The sequence below is a fragment of the Cricetulus griseus genome, chromosome 4 (genome assembly GCF_003668045.3).
Source record: "Cricetulus griseus strain 17A/GY chromosome 4, alternate assembly CriGri-PICRH-1.0, whole genome shotgun sequence".
Taxonomy (NCBI): domain Eukaryota; kingdom Metazoa; phylum Chordata; class Mammalia; order Rodentia; family Cricetidae; genus Cricetulus; species Cricetulus griseus.
In genome coordinates, this window is record NC_048597.1 from 161,574,091 (window position 1) to 161,599,568 (window position 25,478).

A 25,478-nucleotide genomic window follows, 5' to 3' on the forward strand; every position below is an offset into this window, starting at 1 on the left:
GCCATAGACCTTTGTTTCCTTCCTTCCCTGTCTCTCCTCCTTCCTCCCTTCTTGCTCTCCACTCCCTCCCCTGCAGGTGGCCAACTGAGTAGCTTTTGGATAAGTAGTTGTGGTTGTTTTAAGAGGTATGGCTCCCATAGACTCGTGTATTTGAATGCTTGGTCCATAGGGAGTGGCACTATTAGGAGGTGTGGCCTTGTTGGAGAAAGTCTGTCAGTGTGGAGGCAGGCTTTGAGGTCTCATATATGCTCAAGCCACATCTAGTGACATAGTTTTCTTCTGCTGCCTGGGCATCAAGATGTAGAACTCTCAACTACTTCTCTAGCACCGTGTCTGCCTGCACACCACCATGCTCTCCACAATGTTGATAATGGGCTAAACCTCTGAAATTGTAAGCCAGACCCAAGTAAATGTTTTCCTTTATAAGTCTTGGTCATGGTGTATCTTCACAGAAATAGAAACCCAAGTAGTCTTGCTGTCATTTATTCTTCCCTTCCTCAAAGCCCACTAAGTCTCTACCCTGTACCTTCTAACCCTGTGCTGTCCCTGCTGCAGCAGGCTTCATCTTCTCATCAGCTTACAGCTTTCCGTCAAAGTATTTTGACATGAGTTACAATAAGTTTTCTATCACAACAGGTCAAATATTGAGTACACGCATGCACACAAACCAGGAACAGATGTTTCACAAGACCTACTATATGAAATACTCTTTCTAGCCTGTTCCACTGTTGCAGGCCAATCTTCTTTCATCTCTCCCTCTTTCTTCCTTATTAATGTATATAGAAGCCAGCCACACAGATATCACTACCCACAGTTTAGAAAATAATAAACTAAGATATTAGGCTGCCCAAATTTTCTCTAAAAGAGACAATGTCTAATTTCCACATTTCATAACTGCCCTGTGATAGTCTTTCTTGCTGGGCATTATGTCTGTAGTCCCAAGAACTCATAAGTTCACTCTGCATTACAAAGTGTGGTCCAGGTCAGCCTGGGCTATAAAATGAGACCCTGCCCACCAAAATTTAAAAATACAATGATGAAAATAAAGGAACTATGTTTGTCTCAGGCATCTTCCACTTTGGATACCATGAGCCTCACTTTGGTTCCCCTTTAACGACATCTCACCTGTGCCCACAACCTATCTCCAAAGAGATTAGAATGATGAGTTTTCAAAATTAGCTGTTTTCAATAAAACCTACCGTGGTAGTTTTCTTCAGACTATACAGCCCTACTGGTACAAACAAAATGACTTTTTATAAAAACATTCAACTATATTTCTCTTGATAAGGGGTTGAGTTGTACTTTCATTTATCATGAGTTTCACATACATGTTCTTATTTTATTCTATTGAAATATAGACATCAGTGCTCAAAGAACATAATAATGTCCATCAATCACTGAGCTAATCAGAAGAGAGTCAAATTTCAGACCATAGTCATTTGACTCTAAGCCCAAAGTTTCCTCTCTCTGTACTCGAGTCTTCCTACTGCACAAATCCACCATTTTCCTTGGATTCCGCTGGTCTCTGGCTCAATTTATCTAGAGCCTCTTCTCTCAGACTCTAGGTCTTCATTATGTATTTGCTCTTACAAGGATAAATTTTATCAATAATTCTGCTCAACCACTGCATTTGGTGCTACGGAAAACCAAAATTCCTCCACCTATTGGTTGTTCCTATTTACCTTTCTGCTAACTTAGAGCGAACCTCACAAGGAGTCCAGAACACCACATGCTTCATTCCCTATTCCCAATCATGTTCTCAAACACATTTATTTGGTTTTTTTAATGACTGTTTCACATCTCAATCCATATGCATCTCATTTGTCTAGCATTTAAGACTTTAATGTGATCCACCATGCCCACCTTAAACACTCCTCTTCATAGCAAATCTCTCTCCAGTCTCATCTCCTTCTATGGGGAAACAGGTCCTCTTTGCCCTATTGACCTGTGATCCCCAGAGGTCTGGATTGTGTTCTCAGTCCTCTGCATCTTTTTCAGATATTAAGAGCAACCAAGGAGGTTTCTGCCTATCCTAGTAGTTGTGAATCTGGCTCCTTCACTTAGGGACTAGTCACACAGCATCTTTCATAACTTACCTCTGGAAACTAAATTAGAACTTTCTTCGTAACCACATGGAAGCTTCTACAGAGCCAAAACAGTAGTCTTAATTTTGCTTTATTTTCTTCTTCAGCCTCTCAGAGTCATGCACAAGACAGGCACAATGAACTTTCTTTAAACAAACATTTTAGATAAAAACTCTCCCTTCAAGACGAATTAAATGCTTTAAAAGCACCTATTGAGTACTTACTGTTTATTTAATTTTAACAAAACCTAGTAGGTGGTGTGGGCATCAGGATCTCAGTATTGCAGAGGGATACAAGCTCAGAAAAGCAAGCACATGCAGAATGTCAGTGTGTTTAGCAGATGTGCAAACTCCAAAGCTCCCTGCTACGTCCCTCCACTATGCCTCTTCTCTCTGGTTAGACTCAGTCAGTGGAGAGCCACAGCACTCAAGTTTGTTACTATCTTTTCCAAGGCTACCTGATTTAGAAAAGGAGTAGATGCAGTCAATGCATAGAAATTATGGGCCAGCCACACCTCAATAAATAATTTTCCCAGGTTTTCTTTTTCTTTCTTCTACTCTCTGGTCATACCCAAGTGTAACTGCATACATTTTGCTGAGATGATTTGCTCTTTTTGAATCACCTCTTCTTCCTGCTCTATCTCATGAAGGCAAACTCATCTCCTAAGCAAAGCTCAAGGGAACCTCAGGGAGAATTGATTGCTTCCTTTATTGTGGTCAAAAAAAAAAAAAAAGACATGGAATCATATCTCTACTTGTAAGATGGAAAACTCTAGAAACAGAGGCATAAAGTCCCTCTTGACTTTATAAACTGAAACCAGACACAATCTCTGACATTGTTTGACCTCAAGATGTTAGGAATTTTTATTAGATAAAGGAATTTGGCTTTGCCTGTTGCTATGCATTGTTTGAAGCAGCCCATCAGTCATGCCTTAAAATGAGAATACCATCTGTCTCTTCCATTTGATAGTTGTTTAAGTGCTGCCTTCACATCTTTGACCATCCAATAAGACATAGATTTCCTCTTCACAAACTTCCACAGTACCCTGTCCCCTTCCTCAAGTTTTAGCAAAGTATGTCATTATAAATGTGTGCATGCATTTTTGTTGCTTAACAGCTGTATTCCTCTGCACTGTTAGCCTAGAAACTCACACAAACATCATCCGGTATGTTTAGCTGAGCACTCTGCTTCCAAAACGGGCACAGAGAAAGCCCTTAGTAAATATTTGCCAAATAAATGATATGGAGATCAAATGATACAATGGTTCTATAAACTACATACTGATGATTAAGATATAATAATTGGTATTATGTGCCATGTTATCTCCTTTAGCTACCTAAAACAAATTCTCTAGCTTCATTCCCAAGTTACCTTTAGTTGGCAGGGCTACTTACTGCCCAGCCAGTAGGGTATTTATGTCTGATTCATTTGGATAAGCATAGCAATTACTCTATTTTATTCAAGTTGGTAATTTACAATAATACCGGCAGTGAGAAATCGTAGAATACATTGGGTCTCACTTAAGATTCTCTGGAAAATAAAGGTCAAGTGGCCTCTTTACAAAAATAACCTTGATTTTGATGCATGATTGTAAGCTTGAAAGCAATGCATCTAGTATAAGGTCCATGTTCAACAAGCTGGAGTTGTTCACCTATATTCTAAAGCAAGTAGATCCAAACATATCAAAGTGCAATTGCTAAAGCAAGACCAGAGGTTTCCAGAGCCCTGCAACTACATGAGTTCCTCCCAAGACTCTGAGAGATGGCGACCTGGTAATGTCTTCTCATGGTCATGAATTTTCTAAATACTTGCAAAAGCAATATGGTTGCAAATTTCTTGCAGAGGGTCAAAATTTTATAACCTCCATGGCCCATGTAAGCTAGATCCATCCTTGTACTGATGGCTTTCCATCTTATGAGCAAACCACTTTTCACAGTGAATGTGGCAGTTCTGGGACACTTAGCATGTGTTTCTTCAAATCCAGTTCTGATCACTACCAAAGCCATAATTTCCCAATGCTCTTGATAACATCTTCAGAAAACAGAGCACCATGTCTAAGTAATTTTTCTAGTTCCAGATACATCTATTTTCCTCATTTAATACTCACAGTTCACATCCATTGAATTCTTGTAGTCTCCAAAATAGTCCGGACTCCAACACCCAGGCATACTAACATTTCCCACATCACGGGAGAAGAAATTGAAACGTGGAACACAACCCATTCAAGATGGCTGAAGCTTCAAACCAGCTTGGGTACCTCTCTTCATCTCCAAGCCTGAGTACTCATTGCAGGCTTTCCTGACAGCAGAAATTACATCATCACACTCCACTGTGACTCCCCACAGAGCTGATAGTTAAAATTTGGCACTTGATAAACATATCTGATCCACTGTGTAAGAGAATGTGTAACAGGATCTCAAACAGTGTGAAATTACCAGGAATGTTGTGAAATGATGAGGTAATCAGAAACCAATGGAATGGAGGCAACCAAAGGCTTTGTATATGTTATCCCCCAGGAATTATACAAGACAGAAAAAGGAGGGAGCTCAGATGCTGCAGTGTTTTCAGCTTCTCATCAAAAAGTACTCCATGAGTGTGTAGTAGGATGAGGTTAGACAGAAGGCTTTGAAGTCACATCAGCCACATGATCTTTGCAATCAAGAAAGCATTACATATCTCAGGATGGAAAGAATGTATAACAGGTCCATTAAAACCTTTGATGCCCCATATATGACATAGGTTCTTCCACTGCAGTCTTTTTTAAGTCCCTGATTGCGTAGAAGCTAAATTATTACCACAGGGAGGGAGAAGTGTGTCAAGCTAACTGAAAATCAGTTAACTCAGTGGCTGCCTGTAGACATGGCCTAAGAGCATTTTAAGTACAATGTATTGAAACTGCCTGAAAGGCCGCCATTTGGCACCCAGACCAACATCAAAAGGCACTGTTCCTAACGAGCATCTGCAGCTGAGAGACAGTATTTCAACAGCATGAAATGAAAGGGCACAATGGCACTGCTGCCAATGCCAGATCATTTACATCCCTCTACATCAGCTTCAGGAGTTAATAACACAAAGGGCTAGTAATGACAAGACCATAGTCATAACCTTCAGATTGACTTCTATAGATATCTCAGTTTCCTACAGGAGCAAGAATATCTACTTGGATTATCAAAAACATTCTTGCTAAAATATTTTTAATACTAAAAACTTCAGGCCCCATAAAACCTAATCATTAGGATTCAGGAGGGTCCTTGTGAAATTCTGCCCTTCCTATGAGGTTACCTTTCACAATATTGCTGAGATCCAGGGAGTATATTAAAAAGCATACACAGTTCTCTATTTAATTTTACTCTGAATATTTCCTTTCTAGCAAAAGGTATCTGAGCCTTGGTCTTTTGACTCATAGCTGAAATGAGCATTACTGATGATTCATGCTTCGAATGTTGTTTAATTCATAATGGAGTTTTAAGATTAGCAAAAATGCTGCTCATAATGTCATTTCTTTTAAAATTCCTGACATTCCTTGGTCTATAGATGTGTTAGGTCACCAAAGTGAAGAATTATCCATCATGGAGTTTGCATGCAAATGTTTATCTTGACACCATAAAGCAGTTATATGTTCTACAGCTCCACACTTCAATAGGACAGGACGACAGTCTCTTGCAAGTGCCTTTGTCTCCTCCCGACTGTTTCAGCAGATAGATGGGGACAGGTGCAGGCAGCTCCTGCTTCCCTCCTTGCCAATTGGTTCTGGTCTCTTGTCATCACAGACCCAAGATTGTCAGAGAAAGATCAAATGTCCTTTAGTAACAGGTACTCAATCACTCATTTCCCACAAAGTTGAGAAAGACTGTAAAATACCTTTGGAGGCCTGCCAGCATCACTGAAGCCACTTGCAGTCTGGAGAGCGGCCATAGTTCTTTAACACCGATGATGTAAATAGGGGGAATTCATCAAGCTAATATGAAACACAGCCTTCATCATTTAAAAATAAATAAATAAAGTGGTTGCACCAGAAATCCCGAAGTCCATATCTCAAACAGTATGAAGTTTCCAAATGCTGTCTATAATTTAAGAAACTGAGTTCTGGCAAGAAGGAAAACATCTGTCGTAGTAAAGATTAGATTCTGACTGACAAAATGGTGCTATTTGTTTTGAAAGGCAATTAAGACATTGTTCCCAGTGACAGGAAAATTTAGAGATTATTTACATTGAGTTATAGATTACCTATCAGAAGAATTCAATTAATGATAAGTATACTCCAAAGGGAAGCACTTCAAAGGCTCTTAGAGGCTGGGGCTCCTTGTAACTAATTTCTCCTTCGGATTACTTGCTGACTGGAGTCAATAACAGTATCTGCTACAGATAACTAATCAACGCCTTAATTTTTCTGATATTGTTGGGTTGTGGTTTTTTGGCATTTGCCTTGATTTTTTTCTTACATGCATTTATATTTGTCATATGTATGGAGGTCAGAGGTCAACTTGCAGGAATCAGGCCTCTCTTCCATCATGTGTGCTCTGGACATCTGTCTCAGGTCATCAGGCCCTGTGGCAAGCACCTGTACCTACTAGGCTGTCTTGCCAGATAAGGCCCTACCTATCTTAATTTTTGACCAAGCTAAGGGAAGTACTCATTCATTAAATGAGCAAATTCTTAGTTTAACCAACTGACGTGGAGAGACCTGGGAAAAAACTGCTTTTCTATGCAAAGACCTGAGATAGAGCGTTCTGCTATTCTCACAATATTGTTAAAAAAGAAAGAGACCCTGGGTAAAGGTACCTAGAAAGAAAGCACCAAGTTCAGTCCCTGGGTAGAAGGAGAAGTTCAGTAACATGGCCAGCCTGGGATAAATAAAATCCTGGCAGGGCAGGTATATCTTCAGGACTTTTGTAGTGGCAAGAGCCAAAATGTAAATAAATTAATATGGTGGCTCATGGCTATAAAGTCAACACCTGGGAAAGATGAAGCAAGAAGATCCTGAAAAGGTTCAAGGCCAACCTGGTCTCGACCGTGAGTTCCAAGCCAGCCAGGGCTATATAGAGACCCTGCCCCCCAAAAGCTAAACAGACACAGCAATATAAAACCCACCTTATAGAAAAACTTAAATAAATGCAGGGCCATATTTCCACAGTTCTGGATTATAATCTCCATTTGTTTGTAGTCTTGTTACATTTTAATGAATCCTAAGCTAATTTCAATGTGTTTAAGTAAGCTAAAATTTATTGACAGCAATTTATTGACATATTTTTGGAAAGAGTTGGGAGTGGTAAGAGGTTTTTCATATTAAGTATGGCTGTATTATGGTTCTTTAAATTTTGTTCAAACTCCACATTTCCCATTACAAATGAAAATCAATGTTAAAAAATAGAGATCTGTGTAATGGCTGTCACAACAGATTTTGATGAAATGCATCTTCAATTGTTTAGCAAGAGATATTAGGTATATGTTACGTGTATTCTACCTTTTGTACTAAACTTATTCTTTCTTATAAGCCTGGTGTTATCTTGTTAAAAAACCATTCCTACCTATTCCTTAACTCTTATAGGTTACACTAGCAAAGGACTAAAATTGTCAACTAAGCACGTGTTTTAACCTTTTCAGATCATTCAGACACGTCATTCACCACCCAACATTCAACAAACGCTGCTTTCACAGACTCAAATTTACTATGCAATTATGCAACCTGTCTTTTTATTCCTAAGGGGGCAGAAGACACCTACAACGAGGCCGGGCAGCATTTGATGCGTTTGTTATGTGCTAGCATGATGGTTAGTGCTCCTTATAGCTAAATTTTCACATGCACCAATAACGGGAGTTGAATTATACCATTGTCTGTGGATACTCTACAACATTTACAGTCAAAAGGAGGTAGATCCCTCTTTTATGTTCTTCCTAGCCCTTTGATTTGAATTCTGTTTATTTTTTTAGGCTGGTAAAAGCAACACTTTAATTGAAAATTCTCTTTGTAAAACCACTTCTTTCTTTTGTTAAACAGTCTAGTATGTGCTTCTTTCTTATCCTCACCCTCTGGTCTTAGGGGCAGAATAAGGATGCTTTCGTTCCAGGGAACACTGGTCAGGATGCCAGCCTTGCCTGAGCATCCGGGAACATGCCAGTGTAGGATTCCCTCCCTCAGCTTCCACGCGGGATCCAAACACTGAGGGTTACACCCATCTCCATCATGGAGAAGACCACCAGGAGATCCTAAAAAGACACATCACGGAGGATCAGGTCTCCATTGTCACGCTCCTATCCAGAAGGAAAGTCTCAATAAACACACCCTAAGAGGGGTCACCCATAGCACCACAGAGAAGGGAACGCCCCTGCCAGTCCTGGGCCTGATGGCAGCAAGGACCCAGTCGGCACGCCCTGTCGGGACACGCCCTACCACGCCTCGCCACGCCCCTCCAGACCATCGTCTAGTCCTTGGCTAGAGGGTCAGCGCACGCGCGTCTGCACTCACAGCCACAGCTTGGTGGCTACTGTCCTCTGCGCTCACAGGCAAAGCGCTCGTGGCGCAACTGTGCTCCATGGTGGGGGAGCTGAGATGCTACAAGCCAGCGTGAAAGAGGCACGAATGAGCGAGCATGAGCTGGCTGGATCAAGAAATGTCCCATCTCTTCCCCATTCTATGCCCTCAGAAATTGCCGGACAGCTAGGGACAGTATCAGGGCGGGGTCTCTCCCAGCGGGAGGCGAGCGAGACCGTTAAGCTAGAACACCCGGAGACTGTCTTGGCAGCTCGGGCGCCACCCGCGCCGCAATAAAAGCCTCTCGCGGCTTCCCGCCCAGCCAGCCTCGCTCTGATTGGTCGCGGACCGGAGTTGGCTGGAGGCGGTGGCCCAGCTCTGCTCTCCAGTTGCCCACGGAGGGAGGGGGCGCTGGGTGCTCCCGGGGCCGCCCTGTGCACTCCCCACTCAGGGCTCAGCGAGCCAGGACAGGTACAGCCACATTTGGCAGAAATGACAGCCACGCGCAGTCGGTCCCCTATGCCTAGCCTGCTTTCTGCCGGTGCTTGGCAGCACACGCCCCCCGCCCCAGCTGTCCGCCCATCCCACCCAGCTCTCTGCGCGGCCCCAGAGCCCGTTTCTTTCCCCCTCCCAGTCCATGGGGACGCCAAGGCGCAAATCCTTGGGTGGTGTGGGGATAGCAGCTGGAGAGGAGAGGGTGGGCACACTGAAGAATTTTCCAGGGAAGCCGAGATGGAAATAGCCAAAATGCAATTCGCCCCTCGCCACCTCCGGGATGCTGAGGATCTCTGGGCGGCGGCACAGCCCCCGCCACCCGCGACAGCATTGCTATAGTCTTTCTCCCGAGCGCCCCATTGTTCACACTTTGCCAGGATCAGGAACATGCCCAGAGAAAGGAGACTGGGGCGAGGTGTCTCGGGCAGTTGGCTACCTGCCATTCTTCGCTGGCACCGTGCAACCCTGGGCTCGCGGTGCGTGTAAAGGCACACGCGCGCACACGCGCGCTCGCGCGCGCACACACACACTCTAGGCAGCCCGGATCACGCCCTCCTCGCCCTCCGCCCCTCTGCACTTCCTCCTGTCAAAACGCGGCGCTGGACCCTCCCATCCCTCCGTGCTCCCGGCCGAGGGCAGGCTTTGCAACTACCCAGCAATTTGGCAAATGAAAAACTAACGTCATTTGCACGGGGGTGCAGGAACGACCACACGGCCCTGCGGTGCTGCTGAGGGTTGCCCCATTTTGCAAACCGTTATTCGGGGCGGGGAAGAAGGGGGAGTGCACGAAGGCGGCGGCGTGCCCCACTGTATCACACCCCGGGACATAACGATGGGGGGAAGCTGCCCCAGCCTTATTGTTCACTCTTCCCGAAGCTTGACAAGCCCCTCTTGGTGGAAGACGAACCCGGGGGCGACACCACCCGAGCCGCGCATCCCCACCGCCCGCCTTCGGGGAAGGCAAAGCAGCGCTCCCCATCACCGCAGCATCCCGGTCCCATACCCCTGTCCCACCTCCGCGGGCACACAAGTGGGAAGGGCGTGCGCGGCCGCCACCGAGCGGGAGGCAGCCGTCCCGGAGGGCACGGGTTTGGCTGGACAGCAAGGACGATGAGACGCGCTCCCTTCTCAGCTCAGTGGAAATGCTAGGTCTTACACACAAATCCCCCCAAAAGAACCGTGCTCCTCGGGGAGAAGGAGGAAGGACAGGGGTAAGCAGACAATTAGCAAGCCCTATGTAGAATTTAAAAAAAATAAAAACGTACCTGCGGTTCCCAGGAAAAACAAAGTCCAGATGAGATCCGTAGTTCGCAGCATTGTAAACTGCCGGCTGGGAGGGATGTTCTGGCCGCGGTAAATTCTGTGCCTTCCCCTTGCTAGCGACTGTGGACGGCGGCGGAGCAACGGACCGAGGAGCAGACAATTGCCAGGCTGGGTATGATTATTTTTGCAGAATTGTTTCCTGCCAGCCACTGCCGAGCTGCGTTCACGCGCTGAGCGGAGAATGAGTGACAGTCCCAGCCTCAGCACCCTCGCAACTCGGAGATCCCTGCGCTGGTCCGGGTTGGCTTTGATGGAACTGGGGATGCGAGCGACGGGCGGGGGGCGGAGGTGAGAACCTCACTGTGTCCTTCCACCACGCCGACCACAAATAGTTCCTCACATCCAGGAGGTAAGAGACAGGGGAGGCAGATGCAGCCGCCTGCAAAACACGGCCTGGAGTCAGCGAGGGAGCCGGGCTCTTTCACGCGCAGCCTTCCAGGATGAGCTGGGATTTCTTTTCACCCTTTTCCTTCATTCATGCCTGCGCATATCCTTCTGCCCTCCAGCGTTCCTTAATCAGAAATTTGAACATTTTAATAATTACTAAGAGAAAAAAGAAAAGAAAAGAATTTTTGATTGCGTTAGATTTTCAAAGTTGTGTAATCCCTTCGTTTAGTTACTAAAAGTCCTTGCAATAGGAAGCATATGGCTTCATTTTTTTGTGTGTGAAGGAAATTGGAAATTTGGAGAGAGATGAGTGTGCAGGGGATTGTTTTGCTGTTTGTTTTCTCTTGGCTATGAAGTTTACCTTCCCACAGAGGGAGCAACTCACAGTAGCATATCTCAGATCTTAAAAGTGGGAGCGGGGAAGCCAGTCAGAAGAAAACGCAGAGACATTCAGAAATAATATCCAAAAATAACCAGAAACTGTTTACAAGTATTGGAATCCCGCCCCCTCTCTCCCTCTTTCTCTCTGACTCTTCTGGAGGTATTAAGGCATAGGAGCAACAGTAAGTGTTCTCCTTCAACAGGGCACAACCCCATTCTTAAAGCTATGAAAATGAAGTATGGCTGATATACCAACGCAAAGACTTCCATTAGTCATACAGCCTTGTTTGTTGGGGGGGGGGCGCAGGGAGAGTGAAATCCTTACACATTGGCACCTGAACAGAACTAGAGTTGCACAAGAAATACAGAGAGTGTTCTGGAAGTGTCTTGATTTAAGTTAGCCTTGCACAGCAAATGCCTCCAACAGAGGAAAAGACCTAATTCACCCATACACTCAAGCCCTGCCATATGCTTTAAAGGGCGGGCTCTTTGGTGCTATAGCAGTCAGAAAAACCACCTTCTGCTGGCTGACCAGTCACCCTCCAGCTGTCTGCTCCTCCTCTATAATGAACCCAGTAAACTAAACGACATGCTGGGGTTTCCAAAGACCCATGGGAAGTCCTATTTTTCACCCTAGAAACCTTTTATATTCACTTTTGTAATATTTACTTTATACTGATCATAAATAATTCAAAAATACAGAAAAGTATAAAGGTTTAAAGAATATCTCAATGCCCCCACAGATTTTATAGCTATCCTCAATGTTTCTAAGTCTTCTAATAATGTGTGTGTGTGTGTGTGTGTGTGTGTGTGTGTGTGTAGATGTACATGTGTGTGAAGCATATGTGTTAGTAGGTATATGTGTGTAGATGTCAGAAGATAACTTTGGGTGTTATCACTGTCCACCTTTCTTTTTCTGAGAAGTATCTCTCACCATCCTGGAGCTCTCATCTAGTAGCCTAGGCTTGCTGGGTAGTGACCTCTTTGGATCTACCTACCTCTGCCTCCCAAGATCTGAGATTACAAGCATACTGCCACACCTAACTTAAGCAAACAAACAACAAAACTGGCTTCTGGAGATGAAGCTCAGGCACTCCAGCTTACAAGACAAGCAATTTAGAGACTGAACTATCTCCCTAAATCTGCATTCAATTTTTATAATTAGCACATTTTACTAGCAATCTGAAGCCTGCTGGTATTTCCTAATGTCATATAAGCATTTCCCTGCAGCCATGAGAAAAGTTCTCTAAATAGCTCTATAATATTTCTTCAGTGGATGTCTCCATGGCATTTCTCCCAACCCTAGATATTTAAATTTCTTTCTGAGTCTGATAATATAAATAATACTTTTATGAGCACCAATTCAAGTATTTGTTGGGTAGCCATTGTACTTAGCCCTGTGTTTGACGTCATGGATATACATCTACTACAGTATGATCTGGAATGTTCCTCCAAGGCCGAGAAAATCAAGTCTTGGCCCCCATGGTGGCTCAACTAGGGCATGAGAGGCCATTCTGTGGTGGGGATGAGAAAAAGGCTAGCTCACTTGAGGTTGTACCTTCAGGGGGATATTGAGAACGTTGTCCCTCTCCTCTCTCTGGTACTTTCTGCTGACTCAGGTTTTTCTTCCTCAGATTCCTTACTATGATATGTTTCTTAGCACTAGGCCCAATGGCAGCAAGATGAAGCTGCCAGAGCCCGAGATCTCTGAAGCCATGAGCTAATATGCACCTTTCCTCCCCCTAGGCTGTTTGTGCCAGATGTGTATCACTGAGACAGAAATCTGACTGATGTTATGCACATTTATAGACTCTTCTGCTTGCTGTCTTTGGTTTCGAATTGTCTTTTGCTGGGGTGTACAATGACCACATTATACCCTATAACTTTATGTGGGTGACAATATCAGACTTTTTTTCTAATGAAGTTTTCAGTGCACAGAAGAATAAAGTGAGTAGGCTGATGGTGGAGAGGAGTCAAGGTTGGTGCACCCAAAATAAATTTTTTCTAATTTTACCACCCAGAGTGAGAGACACACCCATCCCTGCAAACTTTACTTCTTATAGCCCATGTCAGTAGAATTAAAAGATTCCTCGCTACTTTTCTTCCCAAATGTCCCTATTTTTAGCCTTTAGATGTAGACAAGTGTGGAAATCCTATCTCACTTCAGAATGAATAGACATTTTTTTCCCTTTCTGTCTCTCTCCAGCCCCTCCCATTGCTATGTAGCTGTTCTCTATTGTCATGACTCATTCTAGAATTCTGTCCCAGCTACTCCAGTCCACAATCCTAGGATCTCTCCAATGTTTCTTTAACAGGATGGGTCACTGGTCCCCATTTCTACAGTTCTCTTCTTCTGTGTTCTTTTTCCATGCGCTGCTCATGACCATTTTTCTTAAATTTGATAAAGTCACGGCTGTCTGTATACCTCTGGGGAGAGAGAGAGAGAGAGAGAGAGAGAGAGAGAGAGAGAGAGAGAGAGACAGACAGACAGACACACAGAGAGACAGACAGACAGACAGAGAGAGAGAGACAGAGAGAGAGAGAGAGAGAGAGGCAGAGAGAGAGGTGGGGAGAGAATGGCTAGGCTGTTAGGCACACATCAGTAAGCAGCTCTCAGTGTCCTTAGGGTCCATGTAGAGGAAGGAAACACCCAGACTGTGTGTAGGATGGGAGATTTATTTGTGTAGCCTAGAAGACAGCCACAGCAAGAGGCCATCCAGAGAGCCAGATCAGTGTTAGAATGGTATGGTAGGTCCTAGTTTCAGACAATGTAGTGGGAAAGGAAACAAAGAGACTTCCAAGAAGAAAACAGCAGAATTTAAAATGTTCCCAAGACTAGATCTAAGGTAGAAAAAGAAACAGGTTCCTTTCATTCATTCCACAGGTATCTATTGGGTATCAGGTAAATGTCTGGCGCTGCTTGCATTAGACACGGGTTTGCAATAGTGGGCTTGCATTCTATGGAGCATACAGATGATAAATCAGTAGACATCTAATATATAAGCAATGGTAAGTATGAAAAGGGAATAATAGGAAGAGGGAAGAGTCATGGGGGGGCAGTTCCTCAATTCAGACGGGTTGTTCTTTTGGACAGGGGACTGATGTGGATACATCTAAAGAATTGAGAGAAAGGTGTGAGATCAAAGCTTCCTATTTCGGTAGTTGAACAGCTGCTGTCGACAGGGACAGGAAATGGGAATGGAAGGAAGATTCAGATGAGATAGCAAGCACAGGAGCAAAGATTCCAGCTCTGGAAATGTTGGGTCTAAGACATAGAAAGCATCTTCCAGTGGTGATGTGCGGGACACAGGAGATATTACATCAGTGGGGGTTCCTTGATTTAAGGTATGTGCAGAAGGAGTCACCAACCTAAGAGAGGAAGAGTAGATCAAGTGAAGGGAAAATGAAGCATACTATAAAACCTAAAGGAAGCAGAAACTTTCAGAGTAGTTAAAAATAAAAGGTAGTTTAAAAGACCTTCTAGGATTTGGCCACTTAGAAGGTCTTTAGTGGACTCTGAGAGGGCAGATTCATGGAGAGATACGGAAAGAGACATCTCTCTCCTCAGGATAAAAAGAGGAGGAGGAGGAAGGAGCCAGGGAAGGGAAGCATTGGTTCCAGTAGTGAGTGATGGCAGAGAATGAAGTGGAAAAATAAAGGAAGGCAAGTTTGAGGGAGATGGAAGCTTGAAAGGGGTGTTCCTAGATTTTGTTTTCTATATTATTATTTGCATGCTTATTTTTCAGAGTTGCGATGGAACCAGGGTCTTGTACATGCTAGGAAAGTGTTTGACATTGGACCTGCACCCCAACTCTCTTTGCTTCTGTTTTGATATGATGATGGTGTTATCTGGTTATAAAATAAAGTAAATCAGTTGTCAATTCCTTCTCACAGTTTCTGTGATCTTATACACTAACTCAACATAAGACTGTTTTTGATAAATGAACTTGGTCTAGGTTCTAGTATAGTGTTTCCATTTAGGCCTAGCTTTTCTATTTCTATTATTAAGGAGAACTCTGTCTTAGCTAAGGTTTCTATTGCTGTGAAGAGACGCCATGATGGAAGCAACTCTTATAAAGGAAAACATTAAATTGGGGCTAGCTTCCAGTTTCAGACATGGTGCTGGAGAAGGAGCTTAGAGTTCTACATCTTTATCCCCAGGCAGCAGGAGACTGTGTCACTAGGCCTAGCTTTAGCATACTTCCTTCAACAAAGCCACACCTACTCCAACAAAGCCACACCTCCTAATAGTGCCACTCCCTATGGGCCAGGCACTGAAACACATGAGCCTTTTGGGAGCCATTCCTATTCCAATCACCACAAAGCCCAAATATGATCCCAGGATCCATGGCTACCCTAGAATTTTTGTTTGATATTGACCTAGGTAAAATGTGTTCTAAGAAGCACAGACATTTAAGACCAATATAAGAAATGACCCAGAGTTAAAATAAGATAGAAACAAATGCGTCCAAAGTGCTGAGGATGGTCCTGGAAAGTATTGGTACCAAGTGATGAAACGGAGCCAATAAACCTAGAGAGTGAAAACTCCTAGGGGGCCCTCAATCTGCTCCTTGCTTCTCATATTTCTGGGATCTATTGCAGGATGGGGTGGAATCAGCCTCTTTCCCTCCCTGCTCAAGACTGGGCCAGGGACTGATTAAGGACTTCTGAGTGTTCATCATGAATTCCACCTGACTAGTACTGGGACCTTCCAAAGCGGGGGAATAAGACAGAGGATTGACCCAGAACTATGGCTCCTCTATACTGTTTGCACACTGCACAACTTCAAAGCCTGCCTTTCAAATCCCACTCATCATATATTAATATAGTTGTTATGACAATGTTTTCTGGCATCCATTGAAGTGATGTGTTGAGGAAGGAGTGACATTTATTCTGCTCTGTTTCTTACAGTGGAACTAAGGGGCTTACTAAAGAGTCCTTTGCTGATCAACTTCTGTGTGGGAAGGGAAGGGAAGGGAAGGGAAGGGAAGGGAAGGGAAGGGAAGGGAAGGGAAGGGAAGGGAAGGGAAAGGAAAGGAAGGGAAAACATGTTAGATAGAGAGAAGGGCCACAGCAAGGTCTAACAAGGCCATTAACTGCCCTCTGAGGGCTCCAAACTAGTTACAATGGCCTCACATTGAACAGTCACCAGACTCAGGCCTCCTCTGGAATGTGACCTTCAGCTGTGAGCAATATCCAAGGAACAGCTGAAAGATGAGGCCATTCCCTGGCCCTGCAGGGAGAGTCCAGACTGCTTGGTCTAACACCTGCTACCAGGAGTTTATCTGTAATTTAAAATATCAAGTTTGAGAAAGCTAATATTTTCCTTTTCTGTAGCTGAAAAAATTTAAATATATGTAACAATTTGTTGCCATTTTAACACAAATAGTTCTTGGCACTAGGTACATTAGCATCATACAAGTATCACAGGCACACATCCTCAGAACTTGCATATCTTCCACAGCTGAAAATCTTTGTCTGTGACATATCATCTCCATCTCCCACCCTATCCCCTGGCAACCACCAAACCATGTGTGTTGTTCCTATGAAGTCTCTTGTAGGGAATAATGTAAGAAGAATCATACAATATGTATCCTTTCATGCCTGTCTTGTTTCACTTAGTGTCATGTTCTCTGGGGCACCCATGTTGTACCACGTGTCAATTTCTTGCCTTTCTAAGGTTGAATGGTGTCATGCATGCCATGTTTACTTCATCTATTCATCCATGAACGGAGGAATTTTTCTTTGTGTTTTTTTTTTCTAGTATGAATAATGCTATGTTGAGCATAGGTGTACAAATACATTTGAGTCTTTGATTTAAGTTCTTTTTGGTGTGTACCCAGAAGTAGGATTGCTGCTTCATATACTAGTTCTACATTAAATTTCTGAGAAGCTTCCAGAATCTTTTTCCACAAAGACTGCACATCATTTTTTATTCCCAGCAAAAATGTGTGAGAGCTCTGATTTCCCCACATTTTTTTTCTTTATTTTGTTCATTCTTCCTGATTCTTCCACCCTTTTCTCTTCCTTCCTTGGACTCTTTTCCTAGCCATCCCAGTGGAAAGAGACGAAGTATTATTTTATTGACTTGACTTGCATTTCCATTAAGACAAATACCTCTCCAGTTTTACATTTTTGGATAAACGACTGTTCAAGACTTTTGAAGCCTGTTTTATAGTTAGGGTTTTTGATTTGTTATTGCTAAGTTACAGAGATCCTACATATAAGCCAGATAGCAATCTCTCATCAGATACATTATTTTAAAGTGTTTTCACATTGCATGGATTACATTTTTTACTGCTGTTTTGTCTTCTCAGACATAAGAGTTTAAATGTTTCATGAAACTTAACTATATTTAAACACACATTGCCCATTCTTTTTATGCCTTACCCAAGAAATTAGTGCTAAATCCATATCCCATAGTTTTCCCTGTATATTTTCTATGAAATGTTTTGAGATATTTAGCTCTAACATCTAAGTGTATTTTGAGTTAATTTTTTAGATGGTAACTGATGAAAACAAAACATGCCCCTCTATCTGTGTTTGTGTGTGTGTGTGTGTGTGTGTGTGTGTGTGTGTGTGAGAGAGAGAGAGAGAGAGAGAGAGAGAGAGAGAGAGAGAGAGAGAGTTTAGTTTTCCTAGCACTACCATTTGTTGAAAAAAATAATTGTCCCTTTTCTATTAAATAGTCTTGGCACTCTTGTCAAAATTTTCTTGGCCCCATAAGCTGGGGTTTAGCTCACTGTAGTTCCATTGGTCTATACTCACGCCTTTATGCTGGCACCACACTAGTTTGGCAGTAATATTTTTTGAAGCAAGTTTTAAAATCATAAGATGAGAGAATGCAAGCTCATTTTTCTTTTTCAAGATTCTTTTGACCTCTCAAGGTCCTTTAGGATTCCACATGAATTTTCAGATGGATTTTTCTATTTTTGTAAAACCTAACATTGGGTTTTTATTAAGAATCATTTTTCTAATCTTTCCCGAGTTGCAGTTTGGCTCAGATCATCTTGGATATACGTATACTTTGAGATCTTACTTCATTGCTATGGGAAACCAAGTCACAGAGCACTGTGATCTGGGTATTCTGCTGATCTGGGTATTCTCTTCTTTAACATGCATATGGCAGGATGAAGCAGGAACAAATCATGCCACTCGGGCCATGGAATGTATGGTTAGCATTGGGCAATTACAGTGAGATAGAAAAAAAAAATACAGGTTTAAATGTTTCTTTGGTTCTAAGCTGAGTTCACATCCCAAGACACCTAACTTCCTGTTTTGTCCAAATAAATAAATATACAGAAACTCTAGAATAGGTGGTATAAAAGACTATGGAAATACTTGGAGAATCCATGCCAAGGTCTTAAAAAAATCACAAAATAACCAGGCGTTGGTGGCGTACGCCTTTAGTCTCAGCACTGGGGAGGCAGAGGCAGGCAGATAGATCTCTGTGAGTTCGATGCTAGCCTGGTCTCCAGAGCGAGTGCCAGGATAGGCTCCAAAGCTACACAAAGAAACCCTGTCTCGAAAAACCAAAAAAAAAAAAAAATCACGAAATACACTTTGGTTTTCAATAAAAGTCTAACTTACTTTTTGTCTCTGTCTTGGTTACTTTGATATTGCAGGGAGGAGGCACTATAACCAAAGAAATGCATAAAAGATAGCATTTAATTTGGGGCTCATGGGTCTAGAGGTTAGAGTCCATGACCATCCTGGAAGGGAGTTTGGCAGCAGGCAGGCAGATATAGTGCTGGAACAGTAGCTGAGAGCTCACACAATCCACAGTGTGAGGCAGAGAAAAAGAGAGAGATAACTGAGAATGGGGTGGCTTTTTGAAACCTCAAAACTCACCCCCCCCAGTGACATGGCTCCTCCCACAAGATGGTACTTTCTAATCCGTCTGCAGACAGTTCCACCAACTGGAGGACCAAGAATTCAAATGTATGAGCCTATGTGGGCCATTCTCATTCAAACCATCACACCCTCTCACTCCCACATATTCCTAGCAGGGAAGTGAGCTTTCACCTCTGGAAGCTTGACAATTCAAGGCCAAAATCACAGCTTCTCAACCTGTAGGCTCTATATATTTCATAAATGAACTTACATCTGTAAATTGTCTTTCCTTGTCCATAAAACTGGATTGAGACAGCAGCTGTCTTTCAGACTTACTATAATGTTGATTAAGATAATATTCTTAGAGGGCTTAGTGTAAACAGACACTTGTTTAAAAGCAGTATGTTGAACACTTACCACATTCAAGGCAGTGGGTAAGTAGTTGGGAAATAGAAAGAGAGCAGAATAGTAGGAGAGGAGTGAATAAGTAGATGTCTATAGACTCATTATGATAAGGTAAATAAATGAATACAACTAAATCAAATTTAATTGGAGTCATGGAAGAAATAACTACTATTCCTTGGTAAACAGTGACAGGAATAATTTACATGTGATCAGAGAAGGCTCCTGGGAGGAGGTGGCAAGTTGCAACTTAAAGAACAAGAAGTACCATTTGTGAAGAGCAAACAGAGATGCATTCCAGAGGTGTTCAGAGGCCCCTGTCCTCCGAAAAGTCTGGGTGATTCCAGACACTAATAGAATGCCAGAGTGGTCAGGATGATAAGAGGGGATGGGTTGCGACAGGGCAATACAAAAGAGCCACCACAAGGGCTCAAGGGATGAGTTTTCATTTCCTTCAAATTCAAGGAGAGCCTATTGGAGCATTTTTAGCAGTCCAGGGATGTGAGCTACCTTGGGGGAGTTTAATAACCAATAATCACTCCAGCTGCTGAGGAGAGGATAACATGTGGGGAGGCAGAACGGAGTGTAGGAACCCAATCAGAAGCTCCCACAGAAATCTAGGGGAAAGATGATGTGCCTGGGGAGATGGCGGCAGGGCATGGAAATGGCCTGATTTGTTGGTGGGTGTGAGAAAGAGAAAGGAGATGAAACATACAAGAGACAAGGGGGGAATTTGTGTGACGGGGAAACGGAAGACGACTCAGGTTTGGATGAGTGGCATCTCCCTGTGAGATACCCCAGATATCAGAGATATCTAATAGCAGAGATAGCAGGTTGGTGGCCAGACAAGAGTCTAGAGTTCAGAAGAGAGGTCACCACAGGACACAGGTATTTCAGAGAGATTCATTCGAATGAATGGACTCTAACCTGGGAGAAAGATCAAGTGACCAGATATGAACGAGGGTGGGAGAAGAGAAAATGACCCAAGTTCCAAATCTGAGAATCCAAATGGCACAGTGAGACTGAGATAGGACACAAGAGAAGCAGGAAGTCCACATGGAGAAAGTGGTGTCTTGGGACCCAGAATCTAACAGAGGCCACAGAGGGGTGCCCACTAGATTTGAAGATACTAGGGTGACTGAGAAGCTTAAGGAGAGCAAACAGACTCTCTGGGCTCCAAGTGGGTGCTAGTAAAGGCTAGCTGTAACCACCACAGCAACACTGGGCACCTACCCAGCTTTTCTTTGTGCTTCTGTGACAATAGAAACATGTTGGAGTGGGTCCAGGCCATCAGGGGCTCAGGCTGGCAGATCAGTCCATCTGAAGCAGGAATACTTTGCTGCTGCTGCTGCTGCCGCCTCTGCTTGCTTGTTGTTAATATGGTATTTTGCTTTTATTGAAGTGGAGTCTTACTAGGTGGACTGCAAAGTTGCAATCCTCTTGCCCCAGCCTTCTGAGTGCCTAAATCCTGGGATTGTAGGCCTGCATCGTCATGCGCAGCTGAAATTGGTCACATTTTTTAAGGACTGTCTAGGCCTTCTTGAGTTATTGCCATAGCAATTATAGAAGCCTAATGTTTTAGAAGACTTGGTAGATCAACAATTGGGCTAAGAGGCAAGAGGTCTTTTTCTTTCTCCTCCTGATATCTTTATTTCTCTAGCTTTATCATGCTCCTCCCACCCCAGGCCTGCTCTTTGGTGTGTTCTATGCTTGCACTACTATCTTTTATCACACACTGCTAGAACACCACTGGGCAACGGTTCCAGGATTAAAGAAAGAAGGGTCCTACTGGATCTCTCTGGACTCACCTGAATCTTTGGGGCCACAGACCATCCAGGAAGTCTGTGCTACTCTGTCTCCTGAAAATGCTTAGAGAAGGAGAGGAGGCAAGGAGATGAGAAAGCAAGATAACAACTTCCATATGGATATGGCAAAGTCATCACTCCACTCACTGACTAGTGTCAACAGCACCACTTATTTGCAAAAAGAACCGCACCGCTTCCATTTCCTCCTTGGACAGCCACTGTGATGCATGTCTTTTGAGGGTGTTAAAGAAAAATGGCGCCTCCAAGGATAGTGGTACTAGATCCTAAAAACCTCAGAGCTTCTTCAGCATAAAACAAGCCTCACTCAGGCCTTCTAAAGTAAGGCAGCCCCTCCTTTTTTTCGTCCTTGCTTCTTTACCTCTCGGATACCAAGATTTCAACTGAACTGGAGAGCTCACAGGAGTTCCCTGGAGACAGGATACTTATTCCAGCCACACTCCTAGAGAGAAATTCCTTATTACATCAGCCAGAGCTGTGGAAAGGGCCAGGTGCACTCAGGCATGGAGACTCCCTATCCTTGCATCAGCAAAACAGCAATCAAGAAGAAAGATCCACCTTAGCTGGTCTCAGAACAGAAAGGAATGTGACAAACACCAGACCACTAGCCCCTGCTATCCTTCAATGGCCCCTCAGTGCCGTACCATAAATGTCACTTAAATGTTTGTTGAAAGAATAGGATCCATAAACAAATCAACAAAGGGATCAAGGGTACTTTGTTCTCTGATTTGGGCCCAAGAACTCTTGGACAGCTCAATGGAAGCTGCTCAGAGCCTTGTCACCTCTCCTGACTCACTGTGAGCTGCTGGTGTACCCCTAGACTTGCCTTCCCCCCTCTGTTAACTCCACTCCCACCTCCCCTTCCCCTAAAGCTATCTTTCAAAGGAGAAGTCAGTGAACAGCTGCAAGTGTTTCTCCCCTGCATAAGCCCCTAGATTAGCTCCCATTTCCCTCAGAATGAACTCCAAGGCAGGGGTGGCTCACTGTGATTGGGTCCCTTCCTCTCTTCAATACCAACTCTTGCCTCTTCTGTGCTCTACTGTAGACCTAAGTGACTGCACCCATTTCCTGAATGAGCTGCCCCTAATACCTGCTAGTGGCCCCCTTGATTCCCATCCATCCACTAAGACTCAGTTAGGATGAGTCACTTCTCTCTTGATCCTTCCCATTGCTCACTTCTTCCTTCCTTCCTTCCTTCCTTCCTTCCTTCCTTCCTTCCTTCCTTCCTTCCTTCCTTCCTTCCTCAGGTTTGGTTGCTTTCCCCAGAATCCTCCAGGTTTTCACTTACATCTCACACTTACATCACGTGCTCTTGTCTTAGTGTGTGCTTCTGGCTTTGTCTCTTCCACTTTATCACTAGCATGTTGCCCTACATTCTGCAAGGAGGATTCTGCAACTATTTTGAATGAATGCAGATAAGTCATCAATCACTCCTTGGATATCTTGCTTTAAGTGTGTGTGTGTGTGTGTGTGTGTGTGTGTGTGTGTGTGTGTGTGTTTAAACAAATTTGTGCATGCTGTTCAGGGAATGAAATACACTGTATTGGCAATTTCAGATCTAGCAAGGAAAGCCAGGTTCCATCATTTTCCAAAATGTCCTTGGTCTCACCATCTCAGACTAGCCTCCAAAATTAATGATCTTTAATTCTGGGTTTTCTTATCTGTAATCAAGAACTTCTGCCGCTCACCAATTGCTTCTTGTTTAGTGTCTACAAAGCCCAGGTATCTTGATACCACACCCACCTTTACAGTATGTTCCTCTGGCATCAGGTCCCTCCTCTCAGTTCTAGAGTACCAGACGCAAGATCTCTCCAGAAGAGGTCTGCCTTGGCCCCAGATCCCTTGCTGCCCATTCCCTCCTCTCTTCTGCTTGGGTCCTTCTTTTCCTCCTACATATCACTGGTCTTTTCCCTTTGCTGATGAAGCTCCTATTAAATGGAGTGCCAAAAACCCATTGGGACCCCATCCCATCCTCTAATTTGCTAGATACTTCAGATTATTTTCCCCACAGGATTTCTAATCAAGGGAATGATTCCTTAAATTTAAAGTCACAGCATAGACTCACAGCATAGCACACCAGTTTGCCTGTTGATAATATTTTCACTCACTTTGTCTGCTAAAAATGCAGATTGCAGCCTCTCAACAGAACTGGAGGTGTGGAGTACTAAGCAACAATTCCTCAAGATCTTGCATTACCATTTAATCTTGTTCCTTCTCACCTGGCACTTGTACGTAATCCAGCTTGTTAATGTCCTTCTCAAATGTGATGCTCAGAGCAGAGCTTGATGGTCTAAAAAACATCTCACTGATGTCAGGGAGTCATGCTTCCTTATCTCAAGAGGCCAAAAATTGTCTCACACAGTCCAGGCTTCTGGAGGCCAGCCAATTGCTAAGCCAGAGTTGAAATTCTAATGCAGGATCCCAGAGATGGCTCCTTGGGTAAAGATACCTGCCACCAAGCCTGATAACCCGAGGTCCATCTCTGGGACTCACGTAGTGGAAGGAAAAAAAAGAGTTCCTCAAGTTATCCTCTCATCTCCACACATGCTCTTTGGCACATGGTTGCTCTCATGTATACACAATAAACAAGTAAGTTTAGGAATTAAAAAAAATACAAGTTGTGTTATCTAATCTTCATCAAACCCATCTCCTTATCTACCCATACCTTGGAAAATACAATAAAAGAAACTATACTGAAGAAAAAAAAGTGATATTAATGTTACAAAATAATTGTGAAAGGATCTTTTAAATAACTTAGTATATCATCTAAATATTTCTGTGTTTATTTATTCAAATATCACCTGTATTCCAGGACTTAATCTAGTCATGATCAGTTGATACAAACTACCTTCCTTTTCCTTAGGGGGAGAAGAAGAGAGGAAATAAAAAAAAGTTTTTGTATGCATTTCTGAGGATACCTACATATTTGTATTTGCCATTCGTATTATTATATGAAATTTAGCAATTTGTTCCAGGACCTGACTCAAGAATGTCTAGTCCTGCATTACTCAGCGTAAACTAGGCTCTGTAGAGATAGTGGCTAACTCCCAATCTACACAGCTTTAAAACTAACAAATTTGGGGCTATGGAAATGGCTCAGCAGGTCAAATGCTTGCTATGATACCGTAAGGATCTGAGTTCCAGCCCCAGGACACAAATAAAAAGGCTGAGCATGGTAGTACAAACATGTAATTGCAAGGCTGGAGAAGCAGACACAGGAGATCCGTGGAACTCACTGGCCAGACAGACAGCCCAAAATCCCAGGGAGAGACCCTGTTTCAAAAATCAAAATGGATGATTTGTGAGGAATGACACTCAAGGTTCACCTCTAGCTTCCACACATATCCAGACACACATACATTTGGAGATGTGGGGAGAGATGAGGGGAGGGGAGGGGTGAGGAGGGATGGGGAGAAGATGGAGGGGTTCGATCAAATTATTTCATGTAAATTCAAAGTTCTGATTTGTGCTGACGATGTCCACTGCATGCCTTTAAACTGCCTACCCACTACTTACACTTCCATTTCCCAAACTGAAACAAACCATATTGACATCCCTACCTTCAAAGGGGCAGAAGGTAGAAATGTATCGGGCCCAGTAGGAAAATCAAAATTACTTCTTGAACAACCATGCCCACCATCAGTCCCAAAGCCTACATTCTTTCCCACTACTCTATACTCACTAGAGGGGGAAAGATTAACAGCCTTCAAAGGGACTAGGGGCAGAGAAACATAAATCCCGAGAGTTGGGAGCCATTACCCATGAAAGATCAAAATCAGGAATGAAGATAAGTTATCTCTAAAATATACATGAGCATCAGTGAAGAATGGATGGATCTTTGTGAAAAGACTCAGGCTCATGCACAGATTTACAAGCCCCTGTAAGAACATGAAATCCTACAGGACTTTAACAACCAGGACTTGGTTTGAAGACCTATTATGTAATAGCCCATCTCTGGCTGAAATTTATATTATAGCAGATTTCTAAGCATAGGGAAAGAAGCTGCTCTTCTCTGCCTGCCTTTACTTTTGGTGTAAATGGGAATACTAGAGACTGAAGCTGAAATATTTTCACAATTAGCTAGAAAAATAAAAGTGATGAATATGCAGAAGAAAGCCCAACTTGGGAGGACAGCATTGTCCCCCACACAGACCTGGTAAGTCATCTGCTGAGCTGCATATTATGAAAATCCTTGAAAGAATCTAGACTCACACAACGCCTCACCTTTTCCTAGTTATAAATGTTGAGTCATGGGTGATCCAAATGAGCTCATTACTT

General features: G+C 43.3%; 1 protein-coding gene across 10 annotated transcripts in view; it reads right to left on the reverse strand.

Annotated features, from left to right (window-relative positions):
* Nucleotides 1-10,669, reverse strand: part of Ncam1 (neural cell adhesion molecule 1) — a 297,982-nt gene extending 287,313 nt beyond the window's left edge. For 2 of the 10 annotated variants that reach the window (XM_027412113.2, XM_027412112.2), the window contains exon 1: nucleotides 10,317-10,647. In XM_027412113.2, coding sequence (XP_027267914.1) covers nucleotides 10,317-10,368 — 52 coding nt within the window. In that variant the 5' untranslated portion in view covers nucleotides 10,369-10,647. Of the gene's footprint in view, nucleotides 1-10,316 lie in introns of all 10 variants that reach the window. The other 8 variants (XM_027412117.2, XM_027412116.2, XM_027412111.2 and 5 more) reach the window with 7 other exon arrangements.
* Between the last annotated feature and the right edge of the window lie 14,809 nt (nucleotides 10,670-25,478).